General features: G+C 44.4%; 1 protein-coding gene across 1 annotated transcript in view; it reads right to left on the bottom strand.

Annotated features, from left to right (window-relative positions):
• The window catches only part of TTC3 (tetratricopeptide repeat domain 3), an 86,527-nt gene extending 67,361 nt beyond the window's left edge, over positions 1-19,166 (bottom strand). The window contains exons 1-10 of the mRNA XM_075854601.1: positions 19,027-19,166; positions 9,754-9,821; positions 8,871-8,919; positions 6,895-7,021; positions 5,956-6,043; positions 5,120-5,173; positions 4,790-4,928; positions 4,592-4,677; positions 1,200-1,294; positions 805-867 (exon numbers count right to left, since the gene is read on the bottom strand). Of these exons, the coding sequence (XP_075710716.1) occupies positions 805-867; positions 1,200-1,294; positions 4,592-4,677; positions 4,790-4,928; positions 5,120-5,173; positions 5,956-6,043; positions 6,895-7,021; positions 8,871-8,919; positions 9,754-9,819 (767 nt within the window). The 5' untranslated portion in view covers positions 9,820-9,821; positions 19,027-19,166. The remainder of the gene's footprint in view (positions 1-804; positions 868-1,199; positions 1,295-4,591; positions 4,678-4,789; positions 4,929-5,119; positions 5,174-5,955; positions 6,044-6,894; positions 7,022-8,870; positions 8,920-9,753; positions 9,822-19,026) is intronic.
• Positions 19,167-19,434: the final 268 nt, after the last annotated feature.

The following is a 19,434-nucleotide window of genomic DNA, read 5'->3' as shown; positions in this document are numbered from 1 at the left end:
ATCTTTGAGGCCTTTTTTTTCTATCAATATTTCAGGATTTAATGAGGCTTTAAAAAGAGAAATTTTGATATTTTTTTTTTAAATGCTGTAGTGTAGTGGGCATGCTCTTTGACAAGTGCTGTAGTGTAGTGGGCATGCTCTGTGACAAGTGCTGTAGTGTAGTGGGCATGCTCTGTGACAAGTGCTGTAGTGTAGTGGGCATGCTCTTTGACAAGTGCTGTAGTGTAGTGGGCATGCTCTTTGACAAGTGCTGTAGTGTAGTGGGCATGCTCTGTGACAAGTGCTGTAGTGTAGTGGGCATGCTCTGTGACAAGTGCTGTAGTGTAGTGGGCATGCTCTTTGACAAGTGCTGTAGTGTAGTGGGCATGCTCTTTGACAAGTGCTGTAGTGTAGTGGGCATGCTCTGTGACAAGTGCTGTAGTGTAGTGGGCATGCTCTTTGACAAGTGCTGTAGTGTAGTGGGCATGCTCTGTGACAAGTGCTGTAGTCAGGGAGAGGGAGGAAGAAGCAGAGCCTCCTTCCTCACCTATTGTCAGTGGTACGATATTGTGTTATATCAAGTGGCGCCGCATCATGATTTGTTTTCACTTCCCTTTTGCCCCAGCTGTGAGACCCCCCTAAATCAACGCATCCGATTGCGACAATATCAAAAAGGGAATATCCGAAAGAAAGATTAACGCAGGATATCTTGGTTAAAACGCCAACTATGGTAATGTTGGTAACCTGGTAATGGTAATTAGGTAACATTTATAATCGTCCCGCAGTGCTAGCTGTATTTGTAATATACACATAAACATGACTTACCGATAATGCTCCAGACGAATAAAGCAGAGCGCTCGGTTACTGTACAAGATGTGATTATTGGGGCTTAAGAGAGGAAAAACAACAATATGTCATCTCCTGATCGGTCCAATAGAAAGAATTAAAACATTTTGGGCTGTTTATTACAACTCGTGCAAAGGAATCTAATTGGTTTCTATGGAGCAGATGCCCATAGCAACCGGATTTAAACTAATTTTTCAGAGGTTTTTGTTTTGTTTTTTGTTTTTTAAATGAAAGCTGCAACCAGATTGGTTGCTTTGGGCAACTGGTCCACTTTTCCTTTGCGCCAGTTTTAATAAATCGACCCCATTGTTTTAATCTCCGTTTACATCCATCCCTCTCTCTCATACTAGGAAAGTAGAAAAGTAAAAAGTTACCCGTATAGTACTGCTGCAGAGTAATACTCAATGGCACGGTCAAACTGTCCCCTCTCGAAGGCTGTATTACCGCAAAGCTTCTTTCTGTCACATTCCTGAAACATTGAAGGACAGCCATGTTGGAGTACAAATCTGAAATATTTTATATGTAAAATCATTTAAAACTACGATGACCTGTCACCTCTCCCGTCATGTCTGTTTTAGTAAATGCTTGTATTTTCCATAAAACAACAATTCCTAGAGCATTTGTTCATAGAACACTGCGTTGTGCAGTTCCTCTGTTATTCCTCCTGGAAAGTAGGACTAAAGTGACAACAGGACGTTACCAATCCTTTTGTCAGTAGAATGTGACATTGTCAGCACCGATTGGAATCAGAGAGTAGGAACACGCCCCATTGACAAGGAGTAATGGTTACAATTGTATTTATACATTTCCAGGAGGAACAGCAAGAGGATCTGCACAACACAAATCTAAGAAAATTTGCATAATTACCTCATGGGGATGGATTAAAATAGACATGTCTTCTTATTTTAGGAGATGGCACTTCGGTTCCATCTCATTTTTGACTGGTGCTAGAAGATGTATTTATATATTGGAATCAGGCCGGCCAATTATGACCTTAATCAAACACACGATTAATCGCACATACATCTCGAGCAACTATTTAGGCCACACCCCTTTTTATGTCACGCCCCCTATTTGCATGCTACACCACTGCATATAATATACCCCCTGAGCCTGCTGTATACTACTGCATATAATATACCCCGACACTGCCCCCACACATTATTTTGCCCCCATAGTGCTCCCCACATAATGCCCCCCATAACTGCCCTCCACACAGCATAATGCCCCCCATAACTGCCCGCCACACAGCATAATGCCCCCCATAACTGCCCTCCCCATAGCATAATGCCCCCTATAACTGCCCTCCACACAGCATAATCCCCCTATAACTGCCCTCCACAGTATAATCCCCCCTATAACTGCACTCCACAGTATAATCCCCCCTATAACTGCACTCCACAGTATAATCCCCCCTATAACTGCCCTCCACACAGTATAATCCCCCCTATAACTGCCCTCCACACAGTATAATCCCCCCTATAACTGCCCTCCACATTATAATCCCCTCATAACTGCCCTCCACACAGCATAATGCTCCCCTATAGATGCCCTCCACACAGTATAATCCCCCCTATAACTGCCCTCCACATTATAATCCCCCCATAACTGCCCTCCACACAGCATAATGCTCCCCTATAGCTGCTTTCCACACAGTATAATCCCCCCTATAATTGCCCTCCACACAGTATAATCCCCCCTATAACTGCCCTCCACACAGCATAATGCTCCCCTATAGCTGCCCTCCACACAGTATAATGACCACATAACAGACTTCCATGCAGTATAATGCCCCTATAGCTTCCCCCACACAGCCCAATAGTGCCTGATAAAAGTAATAACATACATACTACTCACCTATGCCCGTCCCAATGACGAGTTGAGGAGATCCCTCTGCTCCTCCGGTCTGTGCGGCACAGACAGGCGCAATGACGTCACTGCCTAGAGTCTGGCGATACACAGTGAATGGTAGAGAAGGGACCTTACAGTCCCCTGCCCTACCATTGGATTCAACTGTATCTGCGAACTCTATTTTATAAGTGTTGTCATTTAATAAAATTAGAATTTTTTTTACACTTTGAAATATTGGTAATAGTTTATGACTCCTTAGTTTCTTGTGTATTAATGTATCTGCGTCCTGAAGATGCAGATACAGTTTAAGCCTGGAAAAAATAAATTGATCAAACAAAAATTCGCAAGATGACGTCACTTAATTGCGCTGAACTTCCGTTTCTTTTTATTTTAGATTAATTGCCCAGCCCTATGTTGTAATGTTCAATAAAAACTACTTAAACCATGAAATAGACATGTCAGGAGAGCCAACAAGTGCGCTTTAAAAGGGGATGTCTCAGAAGACCATTCCTTCTTTAATAAGAAACCCAGACAGAGCGGCAATCGGCTGATCGACACGTCTGATTGCTCAAATACGGATAATGCCCTTTAGCCACTGTACTCACGTACATGCATAGCGGTCAAATGACTGGCCAGCCATGCAAGAGACTACTGGGTGGCAAAAGACACTCTCCGTTCTAGCTAAAAGCGCAAAGGACCCTCTATATGACCTAATGGGGAATATAGACAGAGGGTGTCTTATTGAGACAAGTCTTTAAAGGGAAGGTGTCGACATTTTTTTTTATAATATTGCTTTTAGTGTGATATTAAAATAAATTTTATTTATTTGTGTTCTACTTATTTTTTTTTTCTTACTTTTACTTCTCTATGGGGGCTGCCATTTTTTTCCCATCTATGTATGTGCCGATTAACGACACATACAGAGATGGAATACGGCACATACAACCCCATAGGGAATGCCAACGGGAGCCGTTCCATTCATTGCAGCGTACGCCGTCTGTGTGGGAACGGCGCATGTGCCGCTCCCACACAGACCAAAACTAAGCTAGTTAGCAGAGCGAAATCCGGCGCCATTTTCATGTGGACCGGAAGCTGCTGCCGGACAGTAAGATGACGACTTCCGGCTGCGGTTTCCGGCCGTATGTTCAAGGAAGCGAAGGCGCAAGGAATAGGAGCGGAGGTGGCAGGAGCAGGTAAGTCATGTTCATGTATGTGATGTGTGTATTATGTTCATGTATGTTCGTGTGATACTGTCTGCTGAGCCCTGTATCTAATCCTCCTACACTGTGCAGTCGCACAGAAAATGGCGGCACACAATGTAGGATGTTTGAAGATTCAACCCCCTCCTTCTCCTGGCACTAGCCGGAATAAGGGAGGGGGGATTGTGTGAGGACACTAGAGTGAGTCTACCTCAAATTTGCAACATAAAGCAATGAGGTTGCTTTACCACAGTGACCATGCTGCAACTTTGGGAACTGCTCCCTCTAGTGACCAGCACATGGAAACGTTATAAATTAGAATCTAATTTATAACATTTCCTGACTTGTGAAAAAATTCAAAAAATTAAAACAATGTTTAATCACTCAAATAATAACTAAAAAAATAATAATTTCTAGCGACACATTCCCTTTAATAGTGGCCATATAGATAACGGTTTCACAGAAATATTACCAAGAAACAACTGAACACTTAAAGGAACACTTCGGGCTAAATTGACATGCCGTGTGCTGCCTAGTGCAGGGGCTTCGGGGCAGTGCATGACAGTGATTTTTATATAAAAAAAAAAAAAAATGATGTCCCGCATCACCCGCCACAGGCCCTACACTAGGCACAAGACATTTCAGCGTTGGAAAAAGGCTTTGCAACTATGGCGCAGTTACGTCACTGTCGTACGGACACATCTCCCTGCTCTTACCTCGTCACATTTTTCACACGAATGCATTTTTAGTTTATCAGTCATTCGACAGCACTCCTCCCCCATCTTGATTAATAAAAAGGAATCTATTGGTTTTATTAAAAAAACACAAAAAAAACAAAACAGTCATTTAGAGTGTACATCACCACGCCGGTCAGATTTTATGATTTTATTTTATTTAGCAGCTTCATTACTTACATTGGTAAAAGAAAGTGAAAAGGGCTATATTACGAAGACGTTCCTGCGAGTCTGTGATTTTTTTATACGTAAGTTGGTCTCCAGTCGTCTGCACCCAATGTAAAGCTTCAGAAATGGCAATTCTGTTTCTAGATCTAGGCTGGAAAATTAGCAGAACAGTAGATTTCCCTTAAAGGGGTATTCTGGTTTCAGCTAATCATTGTAATTCTTTAGACATTTTTTTCAATCAACTCCTCAAAAGTTTTTACAATCCCAAATACACCAACTAATAGACCGTCAAATCCCCACTTTTGCCAACAGCAGTTCTATTTTCCCATGAATGTTACTTACTGTGTCCATGAGATGTCCTATTCTCAGTACATCGTCAATAAAGCGGGGACTATTCTGAAATGAGAATAACTCCGGGTCAGTACTCCGCCAGCCTTACACATACATGTAGTTACATAAGCGTACATTTCGATATGCTACATGTTATCTATAGAGTATCCTTAAGATAGATCATATGTATTTCTTTATATACCTATCACCACACACACACTGCATACCGTTGGTGCCTACGTCACTTTTTATTCTTTAGGGCAGCAATTACCTACCCCTTTTATTACGTAGGGATCATCTGCCTGACGTTCTCCCATCCCGGGTTACCCTTTACTGACATGGATCAGTCAACTCCTATCGCACGTCACATACTCCCACCTCTAGTGCTGAACATTGGGACACATTTAACAAAAACGTGCACCGATCTCAGCACCACCAATGTGAGGGTAGAGAAAGCATTAAAGGGTTAATCATCACAGAAAACCTTTAATCTGAGAGCCGCAGGCTACCGGGACCCCCCCCCCCCTCCCCCTGCTGCTCATTTCCCTGCATTCAGATGAATGGCCAACCATGGACAGCACAAGTCCGCCCGATCTGCTGCTGGTCAGAGGATCTCTAGTCTGAGAGGGGAGTCCCGATGGTGCAACCCTTTTAAATTGCTTGTTTTGCCCCCTACCCAGTGAACATCATCCCCACTTTCTGACAAGGTTCCAGGAAACCACAGATTTGCACAGGACGCTGGTTGGGAAACACAGGTCAAGAACTGGTCTAACCATTGACCAGCTGAGCGAGCGATAAATGGGATTTAAAATTTGATTGAAATCACCATTGGGTTACAAAGTACTCACCGCCACTTTCTTAAAAAGATCTGCAAGATTCTCTAATAGTTCAACGTAATTCAAGTCTTTCATGGACATATCTACATTTGTAATAACCCTGAAATAAAAAAAATAAACACTAGAATATCGAAGGCAGCCCCGGGTGGTTTAGTGGTTAACACTTTATATTCCTGGAGGTTAACGCTAGATTCACACCAACGTGTCAGTTCTGCGCACGTAAATAACGCAGCGTTTTACTTAGGTTGCAGTTCCGTGTACAGCGGGTCACGCGTTTTTGACGTCAGCAAAAAAAAACCTGAATGAGGTTTTTTTTTCCCCCCCTCATTTCCTTAGCAAAATTCCCCCCTCATTCCCATTAAGGGATAACTTTATTTACACCTTTATTTTTTACTTACAACGTATTAGTATAATCTATTAGCATACGAGAGTGCGCTATGTCACAGCACATAGTGTGCCCTAACAGCAGGCATACTGAGCAGAAAGCCTTGGGGTCCTTTGTAGGTCCCCAGAGCTGACTGCAGAGGCATTCCCTGGTCTTTGATCGCATTATCAGGTTTCCAGTGACACCATCAAAGAGGGGAGTTCCCTGTGATCATGCTGCGGTCAACGACCACGGCGATCAAAGGGTTAAACAGCTGGGGTCGGACAGATTTCCGATCCCAGCCGTGTTCAGCGGGCTGCTCTAAGATCAGGAGCGCTCATCAGCCTTTTCTAACACGACGCCAAAAGACGAAGCACCTGCACCGCCTTCCGCCAAAAGACGGCGGGCGGTCGTTAAGGAGTTAAAACAATAAGCCAAACAAAACACCAACATAAAACATATAGGGATACAGCTGCACAAATTGTGTAACAGTTCTGGAGAGGAATTTCTTGCAGCTTTGAGGTTTTCTGGCCTGGAAAGCTTCTAGGACACAGATCGATGGCGGACTGATGAGGAGAGCAACTCACCTGGGCTGGCACGGGCTATTTTCAGGGCCACTATTCAGGATTGGTGCCAACATATAGACTTTCATTATATCACAGTTTATTTTCATCTCCTCATAGGAAAGAGAAAGCCAAAATCCAACTGGATCTACTGTTTAACCAAACAGGAGAAAAAAAAATGTCAGTATGCCTTCATGGTTTTTTTCTTCTTTGTGAAACAGGGATTGTAAGATTATATATATTTTTTTTTAATCTTGACCTGTGTCTGGTATTGCAGGTTAACTCCATATAAATAGTGCAGCGCTACAGGAACGGGTGATGTACAGGACATATACTTTTCAGAATAAGCGGTCATATGATTTGTAGTCTGCATTTTTTAGCGGTTTTCCCATCTGCAGGCTCTCTCTAGTTCTCAGCTTTATCTGAGATAGTAATTGGACCCTAACTGCGATCATGTCTTCTATACACAGCACACACAGAGATATGAGGGCATGATTCTCCTCTTCTATCACATATATAGAAGCTGCAGCATGGAGATTATACTGCAGTAATGAGCAGTGTAGCTGTGAATCCAGCACTGGGGTGACGTAACACTTAGGGGTATGTTCACACGGCCTATTTTGAGCCGTTTTTCGGGCCGTAAACGCCCCGAAAAATGGCTGAAAATACAGGGGCTGAACGCCTCCATACATCTGCCCATTGATTTCAATGGGAAAAACGGTGTTTCGTTCCCACGGGGTATTTTTTACACGCCATTTTTAAGAACGGCGCGTAAAAAAACGCCCCGTAAAAAGAAGAGCATAACACTTCTTGAGCCGTTTTTCATAGTCTCCGTAGAAAAAGAGTGCCAAAACCGGCCGTAAATAACGCATTAAAAAAAAAACACCTAATGCCTAAAAACCAGCTGTAAATCAAAGGCGGTTTTCCCTTGAAACCAGCTCCGTATTTTACAGCCGCTTTTTATTTAGCATGTGAACATACCCCAATTAGAAGATGCAGCATCATGTGTGTGTTTCTCTGCCTGTCCCTCACTCTGCTTCTTCTCCCTCATCTCAGACTTCTGTTGGCAGCCGTTACCTGATCCCTCAGTGAGCTGATAGTCCATCTCGTCTTGAGGAGACGCATTTAGCAGTAAGTTCAGAGTAAGGCTACATTCAGACGAGCCTAGCTAACCTCGGACGTGAAAAACTGAAGTTTTTTTATGCCCGAGGTGCACCCGTGCGGGACGCGTGGTCACGGATCCCCCATAGACTAGATCCCCCATATGTCCTATTTTTTTCACGGGCCCTTCACATGCTCTGTTGACGCAAAGGTCGTGCGAACGTCCCCATTGAAATACATGAGTCCGAGGGGGTCCTTTACTCAGGATTCTCATCTCATGGTCAGAGAGGAGAACAGTTACGAGGAACGTTTGGAGGATCAATCCTGACTTACAAAGACAACCCATTGATATGAATGAGCACTGTGTAATACTTAATTTCACCTGTGGTGGCGCTGCAAGAAAATGTAGCACTTACTACCAAGTTTCTCCACAGATTACAGCTGATCACTGGGGGTCCCAGCAGAGGACATTTTGTGATCAGCTTATTGTCATCTTACAAGTAGGGATTGTCCAAAGAGGAGAAGCCCTTTAAACTCAATAATAAAATAGAAAGCTCCCTCTGGTGGTGGCTGCAGGCAGCCAGATCATCATCTTAAAAATCTATGCATAGAATTTGGAACTCTTTATCAGAATAACTCTGCTCCAACCGATGTAAAAATATATTAAGAAATTAATCAGCACAGAATTTGCACCCAAACATGACATGGTGTTAAATGGAGACAATTTCTTGTAAGCAAAGATCGAAGATCTAAAAATAAAATAAATAATGATCACCTCTATCAAGTCTGTGAAGGCCCCTATAATGAGAAACCCTTTTATGATGCGATCTATATTTAACGATATTCGCACAGTTCCTAACACCCCCCACCACTATTCTACACAGGAGATGAGACATTACCTTTTGTAAAAATGTCAATAACAGGAACTTCTATAAATTTGTCATGATTCTGCAATAAAGAAGACATAAAATCAGAAAATCATCAATTACAGAACAGGGTTTAATAACGGACAAATATTATATCTATGACTTAGGCCTCACGCACACGACCGTATTACAGATCAATTACACGGCACCCATAGAAAAGGCATTACTGTACAGAGACCCCATACTGTGGCACAATGCACTGCCCACCTCACCAGGTACAACAGGAGTAGAGGACCCTCCGAGACCCACCACCTATCAGACGTTTATGGCATTTCCCACGGATATGCAATAATTGTCTATGGTGGGAATACCCCTTTAAAGAAGTCCTAGTAGCGCTCCTGACAGGTCTGGTTTAGTAAATGTTTGTCTTTCCCAGAATATAATAATGCTGGATAATTTTTTTCTTTGGACTCTGCATTGTGCCGTTCCTCTGTTATTCCTCCTGTCAGTAGGGTGCATCCCTACACAGACACTGTCAGCACTGATTGACAAGACGAATGGCAATACTCATCAGTGACTGCATCCAGCAATATTGACTAGATTCACACGACCATAGCACTTGGACACCCCCACCCAACCCCCCTAATTGAAACAACCTTAAGATCCAAATGTAGGCGTATTCACTAGTGTGAAACAAAGTCTTAGGTTAACCTTCTGACTCCTCATAGGCTCAGGCTAATGCTGTCCCTCCACCATGCTTTACACTGAAGCCACATCTAAGAAGGCAAAATTGCAGGGCAAACCACAAGCCCACCATAAGGAGACAATCAGGAAATCAATGCATAGGAAGTGGATTTTTATTTCATCAAGATGACCTGACATTTCACAAACTTTCAAATTTAGATCGGCTACTCACCCTGTTGCATTTGCCCGGTATAAGTTGGGTAGTGCGCATGCCAAATTCGGAAACACCAGTAAACATGGCTAAAATAAAACAAAACACATATATAAAAGTATGCAAGGGATCTACAGAGGGAGAGCTACAGGCAGATATATTCTACAATGACATGTGGAATATGTATATTATAGATCATTGGCTTTGGACTTACATAAGACGCTGTTCGGTGAGTTTTCGGAGCGCGAAACGCGCGTATTACGTTTCAAAATATACTTGAAATATGCCCGCAAACCGCTTCTCATTCATTTCAATGGGAAATACTCTGAGTAGTTCACATGAACAGTATTTTTACGCTGCTTAACTAAAACACGCCTCGTAAAAAAGTAGTGATACTTTTTCTTAGAACTCTGCATTATGCCGTTCCTCTGTTATTCCTCCTGGAAACGTATGAGCGTATTTGAAAACTTCCGTAATACGGGTCCATAAGAAGGATATACTGTGGATGATTTTGCATTAGTATGGCATCCGTATTACAGATCCGTAATACTGACGAGCTGACTTCTAGGAAGATAATTGAAAAACCGATGACATATGGACCAAATATCGATGCATCCGTATTTTAATCGTTCTACAAAGACTTCTATGGGCAATTTCCCTCCGCAACACGGATGAAAGTAATGCAAGCTGCGTTTTTTTAAAAGATGCGCATAGTTTATACACCCATGTGATTAGCCTCATTCATTAACATTAGCCCCACATTATGGACCACAATAAACTGATGGGATACAGATGTAAAACGTGCACGTCTGAAATGAGGCCTCATAGTACAGCGCGATACACGATTCTCTACTGATTTCAGTCACACGGCCGTATGTAAAACGCGTCTGGAGGTTCTCCCCACTGAATTTCCTGTCACTGAGCCCATAGAAGACACTACAATCCGCCTCTCCCTAGACTGAAATAGCTGATAACAGGGAACAATTGATTCAACCGCACAGAAAATGAAGACTCAGTGGATTGTTATTAAAGTGTAGCTAAACGTTTGACAAACTTAGTGACATGTCAGAAGTTTGGATTGGTGGGGTTCCGAGCACTGAGACCCCCACCAATCGCTAGAACGAAGCAGCTGAAGGGCTCGTGTGACCGCTCAGCCGCTTCGTGTCTGTTCTGCTTTTTCCGGAAAGCCGATGTATCGGAGTACGTGCTCATAGACTTTCTATTGACTCCGTACACCGATACATTTATTACCGGATAAAGCCAAAACAGACACCAATCGGCTGAGCGCTCACAGGAGCGCTTCACCTGCTTCGTTTTAGCGATTGGTGGGGGTCTCAGTGCTCGGACCCAGGGGCGTAGGTAGGGGGGGCAGGCGGGGCATGTGCCCTGGGTGCAATTTAGAGGGGGGCGCAATTTATAGGACACAGGTACAATTAGAACCAATGAATGGCCGGGTACGTTCTGTGTCCGGCCATCAATGGCGGATTATCATGGTACATAGTAGTTTCGTCGTGATTTTGCCACGAATCTTGTCAAAACCCGCGACGAAACTGCATTGTGTATGTCATGCAAAGGGACCTTTAGACATAAGGTCACATGACCTCATCTCTGAAGTTTTTACTATTGCTTAGAGACCTGCTGGTCACATGACCGCAGGAGCAGCAGCAGCGGCGCCACAGAGAAGGCGCCACAGAGAAGGCGCCACAGAGAAGGCGCCACAGAGAAGGCGCCACAGAGAAGGCGCCACAGAGAAGGCGCCACAGAGAAGACTGACTAAGTATAAGGGGATTGATTTGTTTAATGGGTCTGTATTTAGGGGGACTGTATTTAGGGGTCTGGTGTGGGGTCATTATTAGTTTAGGGGGTCAGGTCTGTATTAAGGGAGTCAGGTCTGGGGTCATTATTAGTTTAGGGGGTTTGGTCTGGTGTCTGTATTTATTCAGGGTGCTTGTTCTGGGGTCTGTATTTGTTTAGGGGGGTCTGGTCTGGGGACTGCAATAGTTTAGAAGGTCTGGGGTCTGTATGTATTCTATGATCTAGTCTGTGGTCCAAATTTATTAGCCTGAGTAAAAGGGGTTGTCCGGGCACATCGATAGGTCATCAGTATAAAAAACGGTCTGTGCCCGCACCACCCCTTTAATGTATGGGCCTGGGCCTTGGTGTCTAAATTTGTGTGTTTCTATAGGGGCTGGAAATGGCTGCAGAATTGATGGGCAAAGATGTCTCATCAGGCGAAGTCGCCATAACGATCTGCGTCACATGGAGAAGAAAAGAAACCGGCTCCCATCAGAGAAGACGTCACTGGATCTATAGGGGATCTCCTCTCCTGACACGTCTCTTGCAGGTAATCCTTGTATTCTACATATCTCTGTGTACCCAGAGCTAATAGACAAATGCGTGTTACCATTCACATTGTCAGGAGGATGTGTCCCTACACAGTGTGATACTGTCAGCGATGGTTGGAGACTGTCAGTATGTAGGGACACAGCCCTTTCACAAGGGGAATCGTAACACTCATTTGTCAATGCTCACACAGAAAGGTGGTGTTCACTATAGACACGGCAGAGCGGCGGTGGAGAGAGGGGGCCCAAGCTTGTGGAACAGCCCAGGGCCTATGGTTTACTTAATCCGCCACTGCCGGCCGTTCAGTGCCTTTCTACGAGTGAGGTGGCGCGATACTTTGCGCCGCTTGCGTCGTTGAAAGGCACTGATTGACATGGAAGCGTTCAACCCCAAGAGACCTGCGCAGAAGAGAGCAGGTCTCCATTGCTGCCAGACGGTGTGGGAACGGGATTAAGATGAGTTTGAATAGTTTGTTATTTTATCGTAATAAAAAAGTGGGGGGACTCTATCTACGGTGGGGGGGCTTGTTCTATGGTGGGCTATATGTGGAGCACTATAAACAGGGGTGGACTATATCTACAGGGGCGCTATATACAGGGGTGTGCTGTGGAGCACTATATACAGGGGTGGGCTATATCTACAGGTGGGCTATATACAGGGTTGGACTATACGTGGAGCACTATATACAGGGTTGGGCTATACGTGGAGCACTATATACAGGGATGGGCTATATGTGGAGCACTATATACAGGGTTGGGCTATACGTGGAGAACTATATACAGGGGTCGGCTATCTGTAGAGCACTATAGGGGGAGCTATATGTGGGACACTATACAGGGGTGGGCGTGTGTGTGTGTGTGTGTGTGGGGGGGACACAGTGTATGGTGCTATTATAATTAGAGGTGCAGTGTATGGCACTATTATATTTAGGGGTGTAGTGTGTGGTATAATGAGAACTTTATCTTTATTTATAGGTGCAGAAATGTTGGTAAAGTGAGAAGCTGAAGACATCTGAGCGGCAAACTGCAGAAATGGGCTGTGACCGGGAGAAGTCATCATAGAGGTCTGGACCGGATGGAGAAAAAGAACTAGAATCTGAGACGTCAACGGTGAGTCACTTAAGGTAAATGTTTATTCTGCCTCTAATCAGCACTGTAGTCACTGTATGATCTGCAGTGAGATGATGGGTGGTGTGATTATGATATGATTTATTTTTTGTGAAACAGCATCTCCCAGCATATCCTCATTATTGTTCGGGCCATGCTGGGAGCTGGAAACAATTTAGTGTGAATCTATACGTCAGAGGTTGCACTAAATTGAGCTGTATTTGTGCTGGTGCTGTGTATATGTACTGAGCTTGGTTCTGGTGCTGTATAAATGTACTGAGCTTGGTTCTGGTGCTGTATAAATGTACTGAGCTTGGTTCTGGTGCTGTATATACGTACTGAGCTTGGTTCTGGTGCTGTATATACGTACTGAGCTTGGTTCTGGGGCTGTATATATGTACTGAGCACTATTCTGGTGTGGTGTATAGAACTATATTGCTTGTAAAATGCAAGTTACTTAAGTTACATAAAAAGAAATGTGGAAAAGAAATGACACGTCGATTGGTAGAGAAAACAAACACGGCGAGGGGGAAGGAGATGTCGGGAAAGAGGTTGGGGGGGGGGGGGGCGCGCCATACTGAATGTTTGCCCCGGGTGCTGGAGAACCTAGCTACGCCTCTGCTCGGACCCTCACCAATACAAACTTATGGCATGTCAGAAGTTTGTCAAACGTTTAGCTGCACTTTAAAGGGGTTTTCCATCCCCTAAAAATTGCTGGCCTATCCCCAGGATAGACCATCAATAGCTAATGGGTCGGGGTCAGATAGTCGGGACCACCGCCGATCAGCTGTTTTGAAGGGGCCGCAGCACTTGTACGAGAGCTGCTTCACCCTTTGTTTCTAGTTGCTCACACTGAATCATCGACACAGAAGTAGCGGCGATTCACCGGTGTTCTTCCATTCACTTCAATGGTAGAATGCAATATTGTGAACCGCCGCTATTGCTGTGTCGACGACCAGAACACCTCCCTTTAGGGTCAGTTCACACAGAGTTTTATGGCACCGATTTTGACGTGGAAGCAGTGTCGGAATCCGCACCAATAAATGGCCAAAAATCGCCCCCGTTGATTTCAATGGGAGGCAGAGGCGTTCTTTTCCCCGGTGGCTTTGGGCTGCTGAGGGAACAAGTCCTTTCTTGCCTCTGTTTCCACCTCTGACACAGAAAAAACGGCAGCGCTCGTTTCCAAGCGTCTTTTTCCCATGGTTCTTACATTAGCATTTATAGCCATGTGCGAAAAAAAAAGCAGCGAAAGCCGTGTAAAAAAAAACAAAAAAACGCAGACGCGTTCAAACACTGCCCCAAAATTCCTGTTCACACAGTTTTTTTGCAGGCGGAAAAATCTGCCTCAAAATTCCTTCAGGAATCTTGAGGCAGATTTTGACCTGCCGGCAAATTCCTGCCACAATTTTCGCCTGCGGCCATTGAGCGCAGCAGGCAAAGAAACACTTTCTCTGCCTCCCACTAATTTCAACGGGAGGTCAGAGGCGGAACCGCGGCATGCCGCTTTTTTTCTACAGAGATCAGCTAAAAACCGCTGTGGAAAAAGGCGCCACCACCTCCCAATTAAAACAGGAGGCGGTTTTCGGACATTTTTTTTTGCAGCTGATTACAACAAAAAAAAAAAAAACTGAACTGGGCCTAGGCAGATATTTTCGGCCGGCAAAAAAACTCTGTGAACAGGGACTTACATCTCAGTCAGAACAGGGGGTCTAGGGGTTCCCCGGGAATAGAAAAATTGTTCAGGGGTTCCCCCATGTTTATAAGGTTGGGGAACAATGCTCTAAGTTGTTACGGAGCCATACTAGAGCATCCATAGGCGCCGTTCATACGTGTCGGAAGGGAAATAGATTTTGGCACAAACTCACATCAAATCCAATGACAATCCACGCCGATTTTTGTCTGTGCTGCAAGAATAAGCAGCATAATACTTATTCCCGATGACTCCACACGGAAAAGCCGCCCGATCAGCCGCATTAAATGGGACTAATAAATACCTATACTGATCTAGACCAACGACAAACGTCTCAATAAACGTCCGCACGTATCAAAGAACTAGAAACTCAATACCCATAACTGTATGTGAGGACATTTCAAACATCCAAAAAGGAGGAAACAACACAAAGTACAAGTAGGTACCAGGCAAAAATAGAAATACTTTATTATAATCATAAAAACACATTGGTCATCAAGACCTACCTGACAACTAAAATACAATAGTGTGGAGATAGATGAGGACGGCACAAGTAACATGCACTTAGCATATAAACATCATAGGATGTAATGTCATTCAAATGGACATGCTGTATATGCATGAATTAATTTAAAGAGGCTCTGTCACCAGATTTTGCAACCCCTATCTCCTATTGCATGTGATCGGCGCTGCAATGTAGATTACAGTAACGTTTTTATTTTTAAAAAACGAGCATTTTTGGCCAAGTTATGACCATTTTTGTATTTATGCAAATGAGGCTTGCAAAAGTACAACTGGGCGTGTTTAAAAGTAAAAGTACAACTGGGCGTGTATTATGTGCGTACATCGGGGCGTGTTTACTACTTTTACTAGCTGGGCGTTCTGATGAGAAGTATCATCCACTTCTCTTCAGAACGCCCAGCTTCTGGCAGTGCAGATCTGTGATGTCACTCACAGGTCCTGCATCGTGACGGCCACATCGGCACCAGAGGCTACAGTTGATTCTGCAGCAGCATCAGCAGGTAAGTAGCTACATTGACTTACCTGCAAACGCTGATGCTGCTGCAGAATCATCTGTAGCCTCTGGTGCCGATGTGGCCGACACGATGCAGGACCTGGGGCAGGAAGTGACGTCACAGCGCGATTTCTCGAGAACACGCTGTGTCTGCACTGCCAGAAGCTGGGTGTTGTGAAGAGAAGTGGATGATACTTCTCATCAGAACGCCCAGCTAGTAAAAGTAGTAAACACGCCCCGATGTCCGCACATAATACACGCCCACTTGGACTTTCTTTAAACACGCCCACTTGGACTTTTGCAAGCCTCATTTGCATAAATACAAAAATGGTCATAACTTGGCCAAAAATGCTCGTTTTTTAAAAATAAAAACGTTACTGTAATCTACATTGCAGCGCCGATCTGCTGCAATAGCAGATAGGGGTTGCAAAATCTGGTGACAGAGCCTCTTTAAGAGACACAAGTATACCATGAGGCAAAATACAGTTAAAGTGAACTACACAGAAACACAGGTAAACTATACAAAAAAAAAAAAAAAAGGCAAAGAGGCACAAGCACAAGTGTAATTGCAGTTACATGGGCACCGGGGAATCACCAGAAATAAAAGCCCCAGAACCTATACTGACCCGTTTGTTGCATGGTGAGCCTATACAAACAATCTCCACACTAAGAGCCCTTGTCCTTTTGAATGACATTACATCCTATGATGTTTTTAAAGCGTCTCTGTCCCCACATTATACGTGGCCTATCTTGTACATGATGTGATCGGCGCTGTAATGTAGATTACAGCAGTGTTTTTTATTTAGAAGAACGATCATTTTTGCCAGAGTTATGACCTATATTAGCTTTATGCTAATGAGTTTCTCAATGGACAACTGGGCGTGTTTTACTATATGACCAAGTGGGCGTTGTACAGAGGAGTGTATGACGCTGACCAATCAGTGACCTGTCAGCGTCATGCACTCCTCTCCATTCATTTACTCTGCACATCGCGATATAGCTAGATCACTATCTGCAGCCTCATACACACACTATAACATTACTGCAGTGTCCTGACAACGAATATACATTACCTCCAGCCAGGACGGGATGTGTATTCAGAATCCTGACCACTTCTCTGATTTACAGCAGAGCGAGATCTCGCTGTGAATGACAACATACAGCATAATCTCGCGAGACTACGCCTGCTATGCTGTAACTCACAGAGAAGTGGTCAGGATTCTGAATAGACATGACGTCCTGGCTGGAGGTAATGTATATTCATTGTCAGGACACGGCAGTAACGTTATAGTGTGTGTATGTGGCTGCAGATAGCGATATAGCTATATCGCCATGTGCAGTGTAACTGAATGGAGAGAAGTGTATGACGCTGATTGGTCACTGATTGGTCAGCGTCATACACTCCTCTGCACAACGCCCACTTGGTCATATAGTAACACACGCCCAGTTAATTGAGAAACTCATTAGCATAAAGCTAATATAGGTCATAACTCTGTCACAAATGATCGTTCTTCTAAATAAAAAACACCGGTGTAATCTACATTACAGCGCCGATCACATCATGTACAAGAGAGGGCACTTATAATGTGGTGACAGAGACTATTAGGGTATGTGCACACACACTAATTACGTCCGTAATTGACGGACGTATTTCGGCCGCAAGTCCCGGACCGAACACAGTGCAGGGAGCCGGGCTCCTAGCATCATACTTATGTACGATGCTAGGAGTCCCTGCCTCGCTGCAGGACAACTGTCCCGTACTGTAATCATGTTTTCAGTACGGGACAGTAGTTCCACGGAGAGGCAGGGACTCCTAGCATCGTACATAAGTATGATGCTAGGAGCCCGGCTCCCTGCACTGTGTTCGGTCCGGGACTTGCGGCCGAAATACGTCCGTCAATTACGGACGTAATTAGTGTGTGTGCACATACCCTTACTAGGACCACTGTTATCTACATTACAGCGCCGATCACATCATGTACAATATAGGCTACTAATAATCTGGTGACAGCCTCTAAGTGCATGTTACTTGTGCAGTCCTCATCTATCTCCACACTATTGTATTTTAATTGTCTGTCTACTTCAGGTCTTGATGGCCAATGTTTTTATGATTATAATAAAGTATTTCTATTTTTGCCTGGTACCTACTTGTACTTTGTGTTATTTCCTCCTTTTTGGATGTGTGATTTGTCCTCACACTGTTACGGGTATTGAATTAAATGGGACTATACCTGGTCCCCATCCGCGGCACATCAAACTGCATATCCGTAAGAAATCAGAGGTAAGCCTGTAGTAAATACACGTTGTGTGAACACGGCAGTAGACTTCAATGTGCCTCTACCGAACCTCCGTATCTCCCTGACATACGCCACCACGCAGAGCACCATGTGGCTCCGGGGCCCCTCGTCCTGCAGTACAGGCTCCTGGACACCACAACCAATAAAGAATTTGGACTTTTTTCAAGTAAAATTTTTTATAAGTGTCCATTCTCCATCCAGAGCTTAGTGACACGATAAACATCTGAGGTTTCTTTGGCCCTGTTCACACAAGAGGTTTTTTTTTCACACAGAAAAAATCTGCCTCAGAATTGAAGCAAATGCAACGACCGCAGGCAAAAAGTGCAGCGAAAAACACTGAGAAACGAGCACCGCAGGTTTTTTTCTGCCTCCCAATGAGTCAATGAGAGGCGGAAACTGCGGCAAGAAACAACATACCGCCTTTTTTTTTCCAGCGAACGGCCAAAAGCCACCAAGGTAAAACTACACCTTCGCCTCCCATTGAAACCAATAGTGGGCAACTTCGGACAGTTTTTTGGCGTTGATTCTGATGCGGTTTCCTTGTCAAAAATTGGCGCCAAAAAACCGTGTGAACTGACCCTAAAATCCTTGTTTGGCTCTAAAGTAACACTTCATGATACAATGTAGCAAAGCATCCTGTAACAAAGTGAGGTCTCTAGGGAGCTGACGTGCTGTTACAATGTATCACATCTGTAGGACTGACCCCTGCACTTTCCACCCTCTTTATACCATTCACAGGCAGCATGCCCCTCTCCTCCCTGGATGGGCACGTCTGAGATGTACACAGCACCCTGCAAATCACTTCCATGCCAGTAATGCCCCTGTCTGGGGTAAAACACTCACCTAATGTGACACAAGTAGAGGCTGAAGCCCCCGTCACTGAAAACTCAGCAAATAGAAGACACCGAGCTCTTCCAGGGACTCAATACGATGACGGCCGACGACTGGCGATGCGTAACACACGAGGTGTGGTCGGGGACTAACATTCCCCACCCACATGATTTACACAGGAAGGAGAAGTCACGTTCATACTGGCGCCACCTGCTGGAGACAGGGCGAACAGGAACTGACTACTATTGCACATGTAAACAGAAGACGTGTTTGTTTAGGCTTCATGCTAGCGCCATCTGCCGGTTATATGGTGAACAACATAAAACTGCTGCAGATCAATGGTGAATCGCAGTTTAGGCGTCATTCTATCGCCATCTGCTGGTGGCATGGTGAACGACATTAGTACAGGAAGCTGTAGGG

The sequence above is a fragment of the Rhinoderma darwinii genome, chromosome 2 (genome assembly GCF_050947455.1).
Source record: "Rhinoderma darwinii isolate aRhiDar2 chromosome 2, aRhiDar2.hap1, whole genome shotgun sequence".
NCBI classification, from domain to species: Eukaryota; Metazoa; Chordata; class Amphibia; order Anura; family Rhinodermatidae; genus Rhinoderma; species Rhinoderma darwinii.
Note: the sequence above shows the minus strand (reverse complement) of the source record. Positions and strands in the feature narration are given on the sequence as shown.